The sequence below is a fragment of the Lepidochelys olivacea genome (assembly GCF_965140295.1).
Source record: "Lepidochelys olivacea isolate rLepOli2 genome assembly, chromosome: 3".
Classification (NCBI taxonomy): Eukaryota; Metazoa; Chordata; order Testudines; family Cheloniidae; genus Lepidochelys; species Lepidochelys olivacea.
The window spans coordinates 1693477-1709192 of NC_140413.1; the positions used below are offsets into that span (position 1 = coordinate 1693477).

Sequence of the window (15716 nt, forward strand, 5' to 3'; positions counted from 1 at the left end):
TGTTGTGTGGTTGCTGGTGAGTATTCGCTTCAGGTTGGGAGGCTGTCTGTAAGCAAGGACTGGCCTGTCTCCCAAGGTCTGTGGGACTGGGAGTGGCTGGGTCATTACACAAATTGAATCTATGTCCCCATGTTAAGTATCCTCACCCGTTCTGGTCAACGGTCCAAATGGGCCAGCTTGATTATCACCACAAAAGTTTTTTCTCCTACTGATAATAGCTCATCTTCATTAATGAGCCCCTTACAGTTTGTACGGCAACTTCCACCTTCTCCGTAGGTATTTTTATATCTTCTTACTCTATGTTCCATTCTATGCATCCGATGAAGTGGGCTGTAGCTCACGAAAGCTTATGCTCTAATAAATTTGTTAGCCCCTAAGGTGACACAAGTCCTCCTGTTCTTTTTGCGGATACAGACTAACACGGCTGCTGCTCGGAAACCTTGGATTTTTCAAACTCCTGAACCTGGTTCAACTGGGAGGTGGCTTCATTGGGCTCATTCCCATGGCAACCACCTACAGGGGGAGGGAAGAGACATACCTGTTCACCTGAGGTACTCAATGCTTTCCAAGGGGGCGCAATGCCATCACCCATTGAATGGAGCCCAGCCACGGGACGGAGGGTTGGTTTAGCATATCCCCACACGGGGATCTGGGTGTGGGTGTGGGGGGGTAGCACATCTGGACGTAGTCAGGGGCCCTTGCTCCGTGTGTACCAGGGAGGGGGGCCTCACCCTCCTTTCAGAGCCTGCTGTCCATAGCATGGAGTCAGCAGCCTGGTGTGGGGGGTCCTGCGCCCCCTTCCCGCCATGGGGTCCGGACCTTCTCCCGCTTCTCCCCTAACGCTAATGACACAAACCACCTGGGATTATTTTCACGTGATGCACAAACAAGTCAAAACTCACTGATCCAAACCCAACGTGCAAACAGAAAAGGGAACGTAGAGGCCGCCCTCCCTCCCTCCCCCTGCCCGGCCTGGCCCGCACCAGCGCCCCACCTGCCCCATGCCGCAGGCAGCTTGCTGCTGGCTCGCGCTGCATGCAGTGGGCCCAGGAGCCCAGCTGTGCAGCCTGCAAAGCAAACGTTATCTCACAGAAAGGAGCTGCAGTCATGCGCGGGTGCATGGCCATACAGTGAGGGCATCCCTACCATGGCCCACCCGCAGGAGGGCACGGCTTGCAGCCTCCTCCCAGCGGGCGCCACCGCCTGGCAGGACTGGATGGCAAACAGCCCTGCTGGACAGCACTGTGGTGTCCCGGTGCCCCGGGGTGGGTGGAGGCGGCATGGCCAGGTCTTCCAGTGGGGGCGGGGCCAGCAGGAGGAGTGGGGTGCTGCTGCTGCGTCCTTAGTTTGGGGACAGGTCGCTGGTTTTACCAAATGCCGCTAGACCTGCCTCCGGGGGGAGCGAGAATCCGGGCCGAAGCTCGCTTTGGAACGTGGTCATCGATCTGAGAACCTGCAAGGAGAGGGGCAGCAGGTCAGCACCGTGGGGAGAGAGAGAGAGAGAGAGGGGGAGATCCCCGCCCTGCCCCGCTGGGGCCCCCGTCCGACACCGCTCCCACACTGACACCCGCGCCCACCCAGCACCCCTCCCACACCGACATCCCCGCCCACCCAGTCCAAGGCCTCCGCTCGGCACCATTCCCACATGGACGCCCCCACCCACCCAGTGCAGGCCCTCCGCTCAGCACCATTCCCATGCCAACATCCCCGCACACCCACTCCAGGGCCCCTGCCCAACACCGTTCCTGTACCAACACCCCCACCCAACCAGTGCAGGGCCCCAAACTGGAACCATTCCTGTACCAACATCCCCCCGCACCCCAGGGCAACCGCCCAGCACTGCTCCCATACCAATGCCCCCGCTCACCCTGTCCAGGGCCCCAGGCTGGCACCTCTCCCACACCGGCACTTCCGCCCCACCTAGTCCAGGGCACCAGGCCGGCATCTCTCCCACACAGATTCCCCCACCCACCCAGTGCAGGCCCTCCGCTCAGCACCCCTCCCACAACGACACCCCCGCACATCCAGTCCAGGGCCCGCACAAGGCACCACTCCCATACTGATGCCCCCACTCACCCAGTCCAGGGCCGCTGCCCACCACTGTTCCCGTACCGACTCCCCCACCCAGTCCAGGGCCCCCGCCAGGCCCCGCTCCCATACCAATGCCCCTGCTCACCCAGTCCAGGACCCCCGCCCAGCACTGTTCCCACATGGATGCCCCCACTCACCCAGTCCAGGGCCCCGGGCTGGCACCTCTTCCACACTGACACCCCCGCCCACCCAATCCAGGGCCCTGCGGCCAGCACCGCTCCCAACCCAATGCCCCCGCCCACCCAATTCAGGGCCCTGGGCTGGCAGCTCTCCCACACAGACGCCCCCGCCCACCCAATCCAGGGCCCCGCAGCCAGCGCCGCTCCCGTCCTGATGCCCCTGCCAAAGCCTCCCGCACGTGTTCATGAGCTTTGCGCTGAGGTGGCCCATGCAGAGGGTGGGCACATGAAGCTGTTACCGAGCTCTTGCTTCCCTGGTGTCCCAGCTCAGAGCTGGCACCAATGCCTTTGAGGCATTAAGTGGAGAGAATGGGAATCCGGAGCAGCTCCCATGCTGCCCAGAGCTGGGCATGTGCCCGTGCTATGCCAGGAGCTATGCCTACTCCTAAGAGCAGAGTCCCACTGGGCTTGGTCTGGAAGGCCGGGGCAGAATCGGCAATGGAGCTCCCTGGAGCTATGTCTGGGGCGGCCAGGCCTCTCCCCCCACACCCAGCAAGGAAAGTGGGGGCTCAGGACTGGCTCTGGCAACTTCCCTGGCGCAGGCAGTGTTAACAAAAAGAGGGAGTTGGTCAAGGACATCCTCCTGGATACCCCCAAATGCCATGATTCCACAAAGAAATTATGCTGGGGAAAAAAACACCCAGAAATGTGGATGCGGTGCTAAAACAAATCTTGAGAAAGCTGGGAAATCCCAGAGTTGGAGGGCTTCCAGTGTAGTTGCAGTATTAGAAAAGGGCAAAAGGGACGGCCCGAGAAGTGCAGCCCGGTTACCCTGATGTCGATCCTGAGTACAACAGCATGGTTAATTTCACTGGATTTCGCCATGACATGGGACTTAGTACCTCATGACACTTTGGTTAAAAAACCTTGCACTATATGGAATGAGCAGGTGGATTACAGACTGGCTGACTGACCAATCTCAGAATGGAGTTATTAATGGAGACCCATTGGTGAGTGGGGCTATTTCTAGCGAGGTTCCCCCACGATCAATTCTTGGTCCAACATGAGTTAGTATTTTTATCACTGGCCAACACAGGATATAAATCTTCGCTGGTAAAGTTGGCAGGTGACACACAGATGGGTGGAGCAGTAAATAAGGACAGGATCCTGCTACAGAGGGAGCCGAAGCACCTGGTTAAATGGTCACAATCCAAGAAGATGGGTTTTAATACAGCCAATGCCATGTAAGACCAAGAACGCAGATTCTATCTACAGGGCAGGGGAGACGGTCTTGGACAGCAGCGACACTTCTGCCGCCTGGAGCTGGATGTGTAAATTCCAGCTCACAGAGATTTAGGCAGAGGATAGAGAAGAAGAGCCACAGGAGGCCGATGTGGCTGCATAAGGAGCTTTGTAGCTGTGTAAAAACCAGAAGGGACCCATACAGGAAATGGAAGGAGGGCACGGCCCCAAGGAAGGATACATGGGAATAGCACAAGTGTAGGGACAAAGTCAGGAGAGCCAAGGCAAAGAATGAGCCACAGCTGGCAAGCAATGTTAGAGACACCAGGAAGGAGTTCTACAAAGATGTCAGACAAAACAGAAAGGCCAAGGACAGCGTGGGCCCGTGGCTCAGTGGAGGTGGTGAGCTGGTAACAGAAGATGACAGGAAGGCAGAGCTGCTCAATGCCGACTTTGCTTCAGTCTTTTCACAAAAAATGACATGTGACCGGACAACTAGCGAAGTTACAACAGACAATAAATGGGGAGGGCTGCAGATCGGGCTAAGTAAAGAACATGTCACAGATCTTCTGACCAATCTGAATGAATTCAGGTCAGCAGGGCTGGATGTTAGTCACCCAGGGTGCTGAAGGAATTAGCTGAAGAAATCTCAGACCCATCGGCAATAATATTTACCAACTCATGGATAACAGGAGAGGTCCTGGAAGATTGGAGAAGGGCTATGGTTGGGCCAACGTAGGGCCCGTCTTTAACAAGGGTTGGAAAGGGGGAGCCAGGGAACTGTAGGCCAGTCACTGGACCTCAATGCCTGGGAAGCGACTAGAGCCATGTATAAAACATTCCATGTGCAAACACCTGGAGGAGGAAGGGGTGATCGTTAGCAGCCAGCCTGGATTTACCAAGAACAAACCCTGCCAAACCAGCTTGATTTCCCTCTTTGACAGGGTAACTGGTTTGGTGGATGGGGGAATGCAGTGGACATAATATACCTGGACTTCAGCCAGGCTTCTGACACAGTCCCACAGGACAGTCTCATAAGTAAGCTGGAGAAATGTGGGCTCAACAGAACTCCCATTAGGTGGATGCATAATTGGTTAAACAACTGTGAACAAAGAGTAACGATTAATGGAATGATGTTGGATTGGAGGGTGGTTTCCAGTGGGGTTCCACAGGGATCTGTTCTGGGCCAGGTGTTGTTGAACATCTTTATTAATGCCCTGGATGTCGGAGGAGAGAGCGCACTGATCACGTGTGCAGATGACACAAAGCTGGGGGGAGTTGCAATGGAGAACAGAGCTAAAATCCACAGGGATCTTGATAACTTGGAGGACTGGGCTATAGACGACAAAATGAAATTCAGCGAAGACAAATGGAAGGTGCTGCACTTAGGGAAGAAAAACCAAATACACAAATACAGGATGGGGGATAACTGGCTTGGCAGCAGCACTGCTGAGAAGGATCTGGGAGTTCTGGTGGATCGCATCCTCAGCACGAGTCAACAATGTGATGCTGTTGTGATGCAAAAAGAGCAACTTCAATTTTAGGTTGCTTTAAGAGAGGCAAAGCATGTAAGTCACTGGAAGTGCTAGTACCACTCTGCTCGGCCCTGGTTAGGCCTCAGCTCTAGTGCTGTGTCCAGTTTTGGTCACCGAGAATCATAGAATATCAGGATTGGAAGGGACCCCAGAAGGTCATCTAGTCCAACCCCCTGCTCGAAGCAGGACCAATTCCCAGTTAAATCATCCCAGCCAGGGCTTTATCAAGCCTGACCTTAAAAACCTCTAAGGAAGGAGATTCTACCACCTCCCTAGGTAACGCATTCCAGTGTTTCACCACCCTCCTAGTGAAAACGTTTTTCCTAATATCCAACCTAAACCTCCCCCACTGCAACTTGAGACCGTTACTCCTTGTCCTGTTCTCTTCTACCACTGAGAATAGTCTAGAACCATCCTCTCTGGAACCACCTCTCAGGTAGTTGAAAGCAGCTATCAAATCCCCCCTCATTCTTCTCTTCTGCAAACTAAACAATCCCAGTTCCCTCAGCCTCTCCTCGTAACTCATGTGTTCCAGACCCCTAATCATTTTTGTTGCCCTTCGCTGGACTCTCTCCAATTTTTCCACATCCTTCTTGTAGTGTGGGGCCCAAAACCGGACACAGTACTCCAGATAGGCCTCACCAATGTCGAATAGAGGGGGACGATCACGTCCCTCGATCTGCTGGCAATGCCCCTACTTATACATCCCAAAATGCCATTGGCCTTCTTGGCAACAAGGGCACACTGCTGACTCATATCCAGCTTCTCGTCCACTGTCACCCCTAGGTCCTTTTCCGCAGAACTGCTGCCTAGCCATTCGGTCCCTAGTCTGTAGCTGTGCATTGGGTTCTTCTGTCCTAAGTGCAGGACCCTGCACTTATCCTTATTGAACCTCATCAGATTTCTTTTGGCCCAATCCTCCAATTTGTCTAGGGCCCTCTGTATCCTATCCCTGCCCTCCAGCGTATCTACCACTCCTCCCAGTTTAGTATCATCCGCAAATTTGCTGAGAGTGCAATCCACACCATCCTCCAGATCATTTATGAAGATATTGAACAAAACTGGCCCCAGGACCGACCCCTGCAGCACTCCACTACATTAGCTTTTTCCACATCCTGTGTCACTAGGTTGCCTCCTCATTCATTAAGGGGCCCACACTTTCCTTGGCTTTCTTCTTGTTGCCAACATACCTGAAGAAACCCTTCTTGTTACTCTTGACATCTCTCGCTAGCTGCAGCTCCAGGTGCGATTTGGCCCTCCTGATTTCATTCCCACATGCCCGAGCAATATTTTTATACTCTTCCCTGGTCATATGTCCAACCTTCCACTTCTTGTAAGCTTCTTTTTTATGTTTAAGATCCACTAGGATTTCACCGTTAAGCCAAGCTGGTCGCCTGCCATATTTACTATTCTTTCGAAGGTATAGAAAGGTACAGAAAGGATGTAGAGAAACTGGAAAGGATCCAGAGGTGAGCGACAAAGACGATCAAAGGGATGGAATGCAAGCCATATGAGCAAAGGCTGAAGGAACTGGGTATGTTTAGTTTGGAAAAGGTGATTAAGGGGAGACATGATAGTGGTCTTCAGACACGGGAAAGGCTGCCATAAAAAAGATGGAGAAAAGTTGTTCTCTCTTGCTACAGGGGGCAGGACAAGAGGCCATGGGATCAAACTACAGCACAGCAGATTTAGATTAAAGCCCACGAAAAACTCCCTAACTGTAAGAACAGTAGGACAGTGAAACAGACACCTTGGGAGGTCACGGAATCTCCTTCACTGGGGGTTTTCAAAAGGAGGCTGGAGCCACCTGTCTGGGATGGGTTAGACACAACAAATCCTACGTCTTGGCAGGGAATCAGAATAGATGCCCCTTGACATCTCTACCAACCCTCCGGTTCTATGATCTAGATGTACCTGAGCTAGCACTGATCAAATGAATGCGTTAAGAATAGTGTAGCCGCGGTGGCGTGAGCAGCGGGATGGTCTAGCCATCCCAAGCCCAGACTTGGCATCTCAGTTTGGTACACTACACCCCCAGCTCCAAGCGTACCCGTATCCAGAGACAGATTTAGGGATCACCAGAGATAATCACCTCAGCATGAGCTGCCTGTGCACTGCTCTGGCAAAAGGCTCAAGGACTCCGGGATATATAAAAATGGGGCTATCACGTAGAAGTAGGAAAGCGATTAACAGATCTGAGATCCCCAGGCCAGAAGGGACCATTGTGATCATCTGATCTGACCTCCTGCCTAGCATAGGCCAGAGACCAGCCCCACGATAACTCACAGAGCAGATCGTTTAAAATTACCAGTGATGGAGAATCCACCACGACCCTTGGGAAAAGGTTTCCGTGGTTAATTACTCACCCTCAATCATTTACACCTTATTTCCAGTCTGAGTTTGTCTAGCTTCCTCCTCCAGCCACTGTCTGGTGTTAGCCCTGTCTCTGCTAGACTGAAGAACCCCATACCAAGTATTTGTTCCCCAAGTCTACTGATCAAGTCACCCCTTAAGCTCTTCTTTGTTAAGCTAAAAAAAGACAATGCTCCTGGAGTCTCTCACAATCAGGCAGCTTCCCAATCCTCCAATCATTTTCGTGGCTCTTCTCTGAGCCCTCTCCAATTTATCAACATCCTCCTCGACCAGTGGGCACAAGACCTGGACATGGGATTCCAGCAGTGGTCGCACCAGTGCCAAAGGTAAAAGAACCCTCTCGACCCCTACTCAAGATTTCTCTATTTATGCATCCCTGTTTATGATCTTGTAAGGGCACTGAGATAGGGAGCTGCAGATGCAGGCCAGGCCCATTGTGGGGCCAAGGCAATAGAGCGACGGCTGATTGACGCCAGCTGGGATCTGGCCCATTGACTCAGCAGAGCGACGGCTGATTGACGCCAGCCGGGGCACTCCCCATACCGTGGGATTGTTAGTGGTGTAAAAAGCTTCTGCCGGCTCCTTTGCCAGCCCCTCAGACCTGAGATCGCTGTGCCAGGCACCGGTGTTTCCTTCCTGCCCTCACTGGGTGCAGCCTGCTCATCCCACACCGGCTGGCCTTGCCCTGGCACTGCTAGCACACCATGGACCCTGTCAGGGCCGAGGCTCGGGAGAACCTGCTTCCTCTTCCTGCTGCAGCCCTCTGCCAGCTCCAGCTCCCCCCGCCACACTCGGGCCAGCTCCCAGCTGGTTGCCACGGGCCTGAGCCAGGACCTTTCCTTGAGGCTAATTCCTTCCCCAAACTTTTCTGAGATCAAGGAGGTAGCATCAATATTTGCAGGGACTGCCTCGGGACACCAGATGGCTGTGCTGGGGCATATCTGGTTAGCCTCTGTATTCAGAGTAAGCACATTAGAATTTATTGTGGGGTTTGGGGTATTTCTAAGATTTGGACAATTTGGGCCCCCCCACGCTGGCGTCACATAATGGTTTCCCCAAGGGTCAGAGTTTTATACACTGGGCTAGTTTTACTCTCACACCTTCCCCTCTTTTAAACTGTGGTGCCAAGTGATTCCTTCTCCTGGGGGGCTTACGCTTTTCACAATTTCCATTCTCACATATGCACCAGTGATTCCTGCAGGAATCCTGGGACTATCACACATACTCCAAGGTGGACAGAAACTCCCCGTAGCTCAGGCTCTTTATAAACTGAGCAGACTCTAGCCCAGTCTCTGTGGTTGGGCGCAGATGGAATTCCAGACTGCAGATTCCTTGGTTCTCCCAGGACTTGGAGTTGAAATGTGGCAGTTTTCTTCAGTCTCTGGTGGGCTTTTTCCTTCAGCTTCCAGCTCTTGCTTTTGCTGTAGGTGAGCAGCTTTGCCCCTTCCTCAGCTAACGCTGTTTTCTTGTTACCCGAACGCCAGCCGGCTTCACTTCATTGTCAACCCTTATTTGTAATCAGATCCTGTCCACTTCACTGGCCTCTGCTGTTTGATCACAGCGCATGTGCAAACCTCTCACTTCTGAGCTGAGCCGTCCCCTCCAAGGGCCATTCTTCTTTCTTCACATAACTGTTTATGTTTCTTTCAGCATATGACTCTGCTTCACCCACTCTCAGTGTTCTCTAACCCATAAAACTCTCAACAGCACATTTTAAACTCGGAGATTCGTGGGGCCCTGGTCCAAATCATAGAATCATAGAATATCAGGGTTGGAAGGGACCTCAGGAGGTCATCTAGTCCAACCCCCTGCTCAAAGCAGGACCAATCCCCAATTTTTGCCCCAGATCCCTAATTGACCCCCTCAAGGATTGAACTCACAACCCTGGGTTTAGCAGGCCAATGCTCAAACCCCTGAGCTAATCCTCCCCCCAAAGCCCAGGGTACCCTAACCAGGCAGTGTTTTCCACAGGAATTGAAATTGCGGGGGGGGATGGGGTTCAAAAGTACAGGGGGGTAAGGACCAATGAGGGGTGAGACCGTGAGGCTGAAGGTGGGCTGTATGGCACCACAGTAACAACTGAAAAATGTTTCACGACCATTTTATTAGATTTAACTCACATCTTTAAATCATCACACAAATTAATGTTAGCTGCGCAAGCCTACTATGAAGCACGACATCTACATCCTTCTTGATTTCTTCTTGTAATTTTGCACAACTCTGTTAATGAACTTCTCGAATGCGGTGCGTTCATTTTTGGTGGTTTCTCATGGGTCCGGTACTTCCAGTCCTTCATGACATGCTCATGATCAGGCAGAAGGCGACTTCTTCCAGAACACACAGTGCTATTCAACGAGGAAAAAGAATGCTCGACAGTAGCTGCTATGACAGGGAATAGAAAGATGTATACCTATGCTTTTTGTCCTCTTCATTTAAGGAGTCAATAAAAGTGCCCTAATTAGTCACTTCTGAACTGAAGTCTTTGCTTCTTTCAGTACGTTTTCAATGGACCTCTCTGATTGATCCAAGTGTAGCTTCCATTGCTGGACAGAGATCTGCTACTGTAGTAGTAGATGCCTGGATGGCACTGTTTAATGACCCAAGTGGTTTCAACAGTAGACTTACATGGCTGGCCCATGATGGCATATATCACATTGGTGGATATACGTCATCATGGGTCAGCAATGCCCCTCTGCCATGTACACTGGCCAAACCGGACAGTCTCTACGTAAAAGAATAAATGGACACAAATCAGACACCAAGAATTATAACATTCATAAACCACTTGGAGAACACTTCAATCTCTTTGGTCACTCGATTACAGACCTAAAAGTGGCAATTCTTCAACAAAAAAAACTTCAAAAACAGACTCCAACGAGAGACTGCTGAATTGGAATTAATTTGCAAACTGGATACAATTAGCTTAGGCTTGAATAGAGACGGGGAGTGGATGTGTCATTACACAAAGTAAAACTATTTCCCCATGTTTATTTCCCTCCCTACTGTTCCTCACATGTTCTTGTCAACTGCTGGAAATGGCCCACCTTGATTATCACTACAAAAGGTTCCCCCCGCACCCCACCCCCGCTCCCCTGCTAGTAATAGCTCACCTTACCTGATCACTTTCCTTACAGTCTGTATGGTAACACCCATTGTTTCATGTTCTCTGTGTATATAAAATCTCCCCACTGTATTTTCCACTGAATGCATCCGATGAAGTGAGCTGTAGCTCACGAAAGCTTATGCTCAAATAAATTGGTTAGTCTCTAAGGTGCCACGAGTCCTCCTTTTCTTTTTGCGAATACAGACTAACACAGCTGCTACTCTGAAACCTACTTAGATCTGCTCCATCTCGGCAGATACTTTCCAAAGCCAATAATAATGGTTGCAGTAGTTTTAAGTATCAGGGGGTAGCCGTGTTAGTCTGTATCCACAAAAACAATGAGGAGTCCAGTGGCATCTTAAAGACTAACAGATTTATTTGGGCATAAGCTTTTGTGGGTAAAAAACTCACTTCTTCAGATGCATGCAGTGAAAATTACAGATGCACACATTACTATACATGAAGAGAAGGGAGCTACCTCACAAGTGGAGAACCAGTGTTGACAAGGCCAATTCAATCAGGGTAGACTTGGTCCACTCCCAATAAATGATGAGGAGGCATCAATACCAAGAGGGGGAAAGTAGCTTTTGTAGTGAGGCAGGAGTAATTTTAAGACAACAGCCAGGGATCGCTCCTCAGAAAGCCAGCGGGTTTTCCCAGGTTGGACTAATTTGCACTTCCGTCCCAGTGGATCTTCTATGTTTTCCAAGACGCTCAGTCCTTTTGGATTCTTGCTGAAAAAAAGAGTCGAATGAAGACATTACATTTATAGCTTTTTAAACGTCTTTTGAAGATTCTGCAGCTTGTCCTAGCGCTAGTTGGAGTAGATGGCCTCTGCAGTGTGTATAGGAGAGACAAGGGTTACACTTTTCTCTGAGCAAAGCTTGTACTCCACTATGTCTTCTAGAGAAGTTTGCAGCTCCATCAAATGCACAAGCAGCCATCTCTTTGGGGTTCAATTTATAAGCATTTAACTCTTCTAAGGCGTGGGTTGTCAGAGATGCAGCCGATATATCTTCTATAACCTGAACAGCTGGAAATTCATCCACTGGCCTACCACTGACATCAAGATAACGTGCAGTGACTTAATACTTGATGCCCATTTGCATCGGTGCATTCATCAGTCATGTAGGCACATTTTCAGAATGCGGTGAGAGAGGTCTTCACCTTGTCACTGCTGAGTCTTTCACTGTTGCACCCACATGCTTCTAACCAGTCAGTTGAGTTTCTTGCAGAAAGACAGTGAGCATTTGTTGGTCTTGCTCAGAACCAGTGTCCAACTTCAGGATTAACAAATGACAATGCCCTTAACATTGGCCTCCAGTTTGTAGTGGGTGGTATCTCTTGCTTAGTATGAAAGTATGATGTGACAGCCATGTTTGAATAAACCGTGTCTCCAGCATTTTTAACAGCCTCATTAAGTACTTCTAAAATTGGCTTTGACAATGACTGGCTTATAAGGCTTTCTGCATGTCAATGCAGTCCAGAGGATTGGTGTTTTGCAGCCTTTTCACATAGTTTGTCAGAATTGGCTTTACTGATCTGTCTGGCAAACCAAGTTCCTCCATTTTTATTGTATAAATCCAGGTATTCCCCCATCTTGAATACTGTGTGCAGTTCTGGTTGCCCCCTCTCGAAAACGATAGACTGGAGTTGGAAAAGGTACACAGAAGGGCAACAAAAATGAACATCTTCCATATGAGGAGAGATTAAAAAGACTAGGACTTTTCAGCTTGGAAAAGAGAGGACTAAGAGGGGATATGCTAGAGGTCTATAAAATCTTGACTGGTGTGGAGAACGTGAATAAGCTCCTTCACGTAACACAAGAACCAGGGGTCACCAAATGAAATTAATGGGCAGCAGGTTGAAAACAAACAGAAGGAAGTATTTCTTCACACAACACACAGTCAACCTGTGGAACTCCTTGCCAGAGGATGTTGTGAAGGCCAAGACTATAACACGGTTCAAAAAAGAACTAGATAAGTTCATGGAAGATAGGTCCATTGATGGCGCTTAGCCAGGATGGGCAGGGATGCAACACCATGCTCTGAGAGCCTCTGCCTGCCAGAAGCTGGGAGTGTACACCAGAGAATGGATCACTTGATAATTGCTTGTTCTGTTAATTCCCTTTGAAGCACCTGGCACTGGCCACTGTCAGAAGACAGGGTTAGATGGACCATTGGTCTGACCCAATATGGCCATTCTTATGTTACGTAAAATTAATTATAATATAATAAAAATGTTTAGTACAGAAACTCCCCAAGATAACGCCTCTCGAGATAGCAACAAAGTGAGATAATGACTTTGGCAAATAATGCGTTTTTAAAAAAAATCCTGGCCTATTAGGAAATGTATAGTTATATAAGTTTCTTAGTCACAAATCTAGCATTCTGGAGCAAAGTCACTAAAACGTAGCCCTTTAACGTGCCCTTCCCTTCTCCCTCCACTGCACCCCATTCAGAGTTGTTGTCCTTGGTCACTGCAGACCCAGAGTTCAGACGTGCTTTTGCATGAGTTCACCTCCCACCCTGGAGGGTACAGGGGAGAAGGCACCTTGCTCGTTCCTCCAGCTGCTTGCCACTCGCTCCGGCCGCTGTTTGTCGTGCCACCGTTCATTCCAGTGCCGATGGCCCTGCGCCATCACCTTCTGCTGCCACCTGCCACTGTGACCTCCGTGAGTCGGTCTCTTCCACCCAGCTCTCAGTGATTTCAGCTCTCAGGGGGAACCTCACAGCGGTGCAGGCTGGGCCGTTCCTTCCACAGAAACACTGTCCTGCAGCAGGTCTAAGCACTTAGACCTGATTATCAGTGATTTCAGCTCTAGTGACCACTTAACAAACCAAAAAAGACTCTCAGTGGAGCCTAATAAGCTCTATTTTTAAACAGGAGAGGGGGCAAGTCCAGTAGTGCTGGTGACTCTTACGCAGAACCCACACCACCATGCAAAACCCCTGTCCCACCCCTGCCCCCGCCCTCCACTGGGATCTGCCATCCAACCCCCTTGCTTAGCAAGCGCAGTCCAGTTGCAGGTGACCAGGGCTTAATTTGTAAGGAAGGAGGTGCCGGGGCTCAAGCAAGTTTGTTACTTTCATAACGGATGTGGCAAACCCGGGGCTCTGAACTGCCAAGCCTGGAGGTGCTGGGGCCGAGCCCTGGCGAAAATTATGCACCGAGGGCGACCCCCTCAGCCCGGTGGGCAGGCGGGCGAAGTGCAGGGCTGCTGCCCTCTACTCCGGCAATGAGGAGAACAAGGATTTCATGACCCCCACGTACAATACTACAGTCATTCTTAACCCAGCACCAGCCAAAATCGATCCCTTGGGCAGCATGGCTCTGGCTGCTGGATACCTCGGCAGAGTATGTGAGTTCATGTAAATACGGCCTGGTCCTGAAGCCTCCCCCAACCCCGGCTCATCACGAGCTGTCAGGGCAGAGCTCAGTCAGCCCTGGCTTACAAATCATCATTTTAAATTATAAGGTTGTCCAGCATCGCCGACACCAATGTGCCGCCATTGTCAGCAAAAACGACAGCTGTGTGAGGAAGCCAGGCTTTGTTCAGACTTTTCAGACCCATTACACTTTTCCAGGAACACGTATTTTATCATACACTGTATCTGCTTTTAAAATGTGTATTAACGTTTCAGTTTCAATTCAAATTTCCAACCAATGACAAAATTGGCAACACTGCACATAGCTAGTTGACCACTGCGGAGGGGGGGGTGTTGGGGAAATTCGGGGAGGGTTTAGGAAATCTCTGCCAGACTCACCAAGTGTCTGGCGAACAATGGCCAAGGCCCCAATTAATTGCCCAGCGCTTGCTTTGCTGAGACTCAGCCACACAAACCATGGAAACTCCCACCAATCCTCACCGGCCAGCCCCTGCGACAGGAGCACGGGCATGCAACGGACGGACACAGGAATAGCAGCATTACCAGGCTGGCTCAGAACGAGAGCTGGGAGCCAGGACTCCTGGCTTCTCCCTGCTCTGCCAAGAACAGGAGGGCTGACCTCAGGCACTGCCCAGAAGCTCTGCAGGGCAGGGGCGTGTCTGCAGTGCCCAGGGTGAGTGGCCACAGGTCCTGGTTGGGACCCATGGGCGCTCCCACAGTACAGATGAACACATTGCCTCAGTTTCCCCATCTGTGCAGCAGGGCTGACGTCGGCATGGCCTCTGGTAGCGCTCGCAGTATGTGGATGGAGCCGGCAGTGCTGCGTCCGGCTAGGCAGCGGGCTCGGCATAGGGGGCAGCAGGGAGCAGCTCGTCCACATGCCACTTGCGGGCTGGTAGAACAGGGAGCTGGGGCTGGTGGGGAGAGCTTGCCGGAGCACCCTGGACTGGGGCAGCCCAGGCAGGGCCTGGTGCGTGTCCCCCACGCTGTGTCCCTGCCTGAGAGATCCCCCGCCACGGCTGAGAGCATGGCCAATGAACGCTGCTGGGCACCTGTCTGTGACATTGACATGTGGCCTCCCTCTACCTGGTCGACTCAGGCACCGAACCGCCGGCAGCCAGACCTGGAGCGAGAGGCCCAAGCACCCTGACCTGTCCTGCTCTCAGCCAACCAGCCCCCCCTCGCTCAGACAGGAGGGACGGCGCTCTCGCTGGGGTCCCCCCCTTCAGGGGGCGCTAACACACGCTCCGGCCCCGCTCTTACCGGATAGGCTGAAGCCGGACTCGTGAAGGTCCCTCATGCCCCCATGTCGAGTGGCAGGTCGGGTGGGGGTATCTGCAAGTGGAGTCCCCGTCTCCTTTTTCCCAGCATGCACAACCACAGCCACGTCCCCCAGGTAGGGGGTGCGCTCCACGCCCCTAAACTTTAAACTCTAATGGAGGGAGAAAAGAAACACCCATGAGCGCTGGCCGCACAGTTAGAGCCCCACCCCATCCCTACACGGCCCTGCCCCTACGTTGCCTGAACCCTGTGGCCAGCCCCACCTCTATGCTGCTTGAGCCCCATGGCTGGCCTGGCACCGCCTGACTGGACCTTAGGCTACCCGCTGTGGCTGGCACTGAGGGACAGCAGCCAGCAGCCCAGTGGCTGCATGAGGGCCTTGCCCCACCGGGACAGATTCTGCCCTTGAGATGCGGGGTACCAGGCTGGGGAGCCTGGACGATCTGGGGCCTGGACGTGGAGCGGGGCTGAGATGGGATCCCCCATTATATGGGGCTCGGCTGGCCTGTGACTGAGCTTGCTCCCCGACCCTGCCCAGACCCTGCCCTGGGGGTCACTTCGGGGGGGAGAACTCAGCTGAAAG

At 51.8% G+C, this 15716-nt stretch overlaps 1 protein-coding gene across 2 annotated transcripts in view; it reads right to left on the reverse strand.

Moving 5' to 3' along the window:
- Positions 1-340: 340 nt before the first annotated feature.
- DPYSL5 (dihydropyrimidinase like 5) overlaps positions 341-15716 on the reverse strand; it is a 99309-nt gene continuing 83933 nt past the window's right edge. The window contains exons 12-13 of one of the 2 annotated variants that reach the window (XM_084622428.1): positions 15116-15284; positions 341-1453 (exon numbers count right to left, since the gene is read on the reverse strand). In XM_084622428.1, coding sequence (XP_084478554.1) covers positions 1368-1453; positions 15116-15284 — 255 coding nt within the window. In that variant the 3' untranslated portion in view covers positions 341-1367. The remainder of the gene's footprint in view (positions 1454-15115; positions 15285-15716) is intronic. The other variant, XM_084622429.1, reaches the window with a different exon arrangement.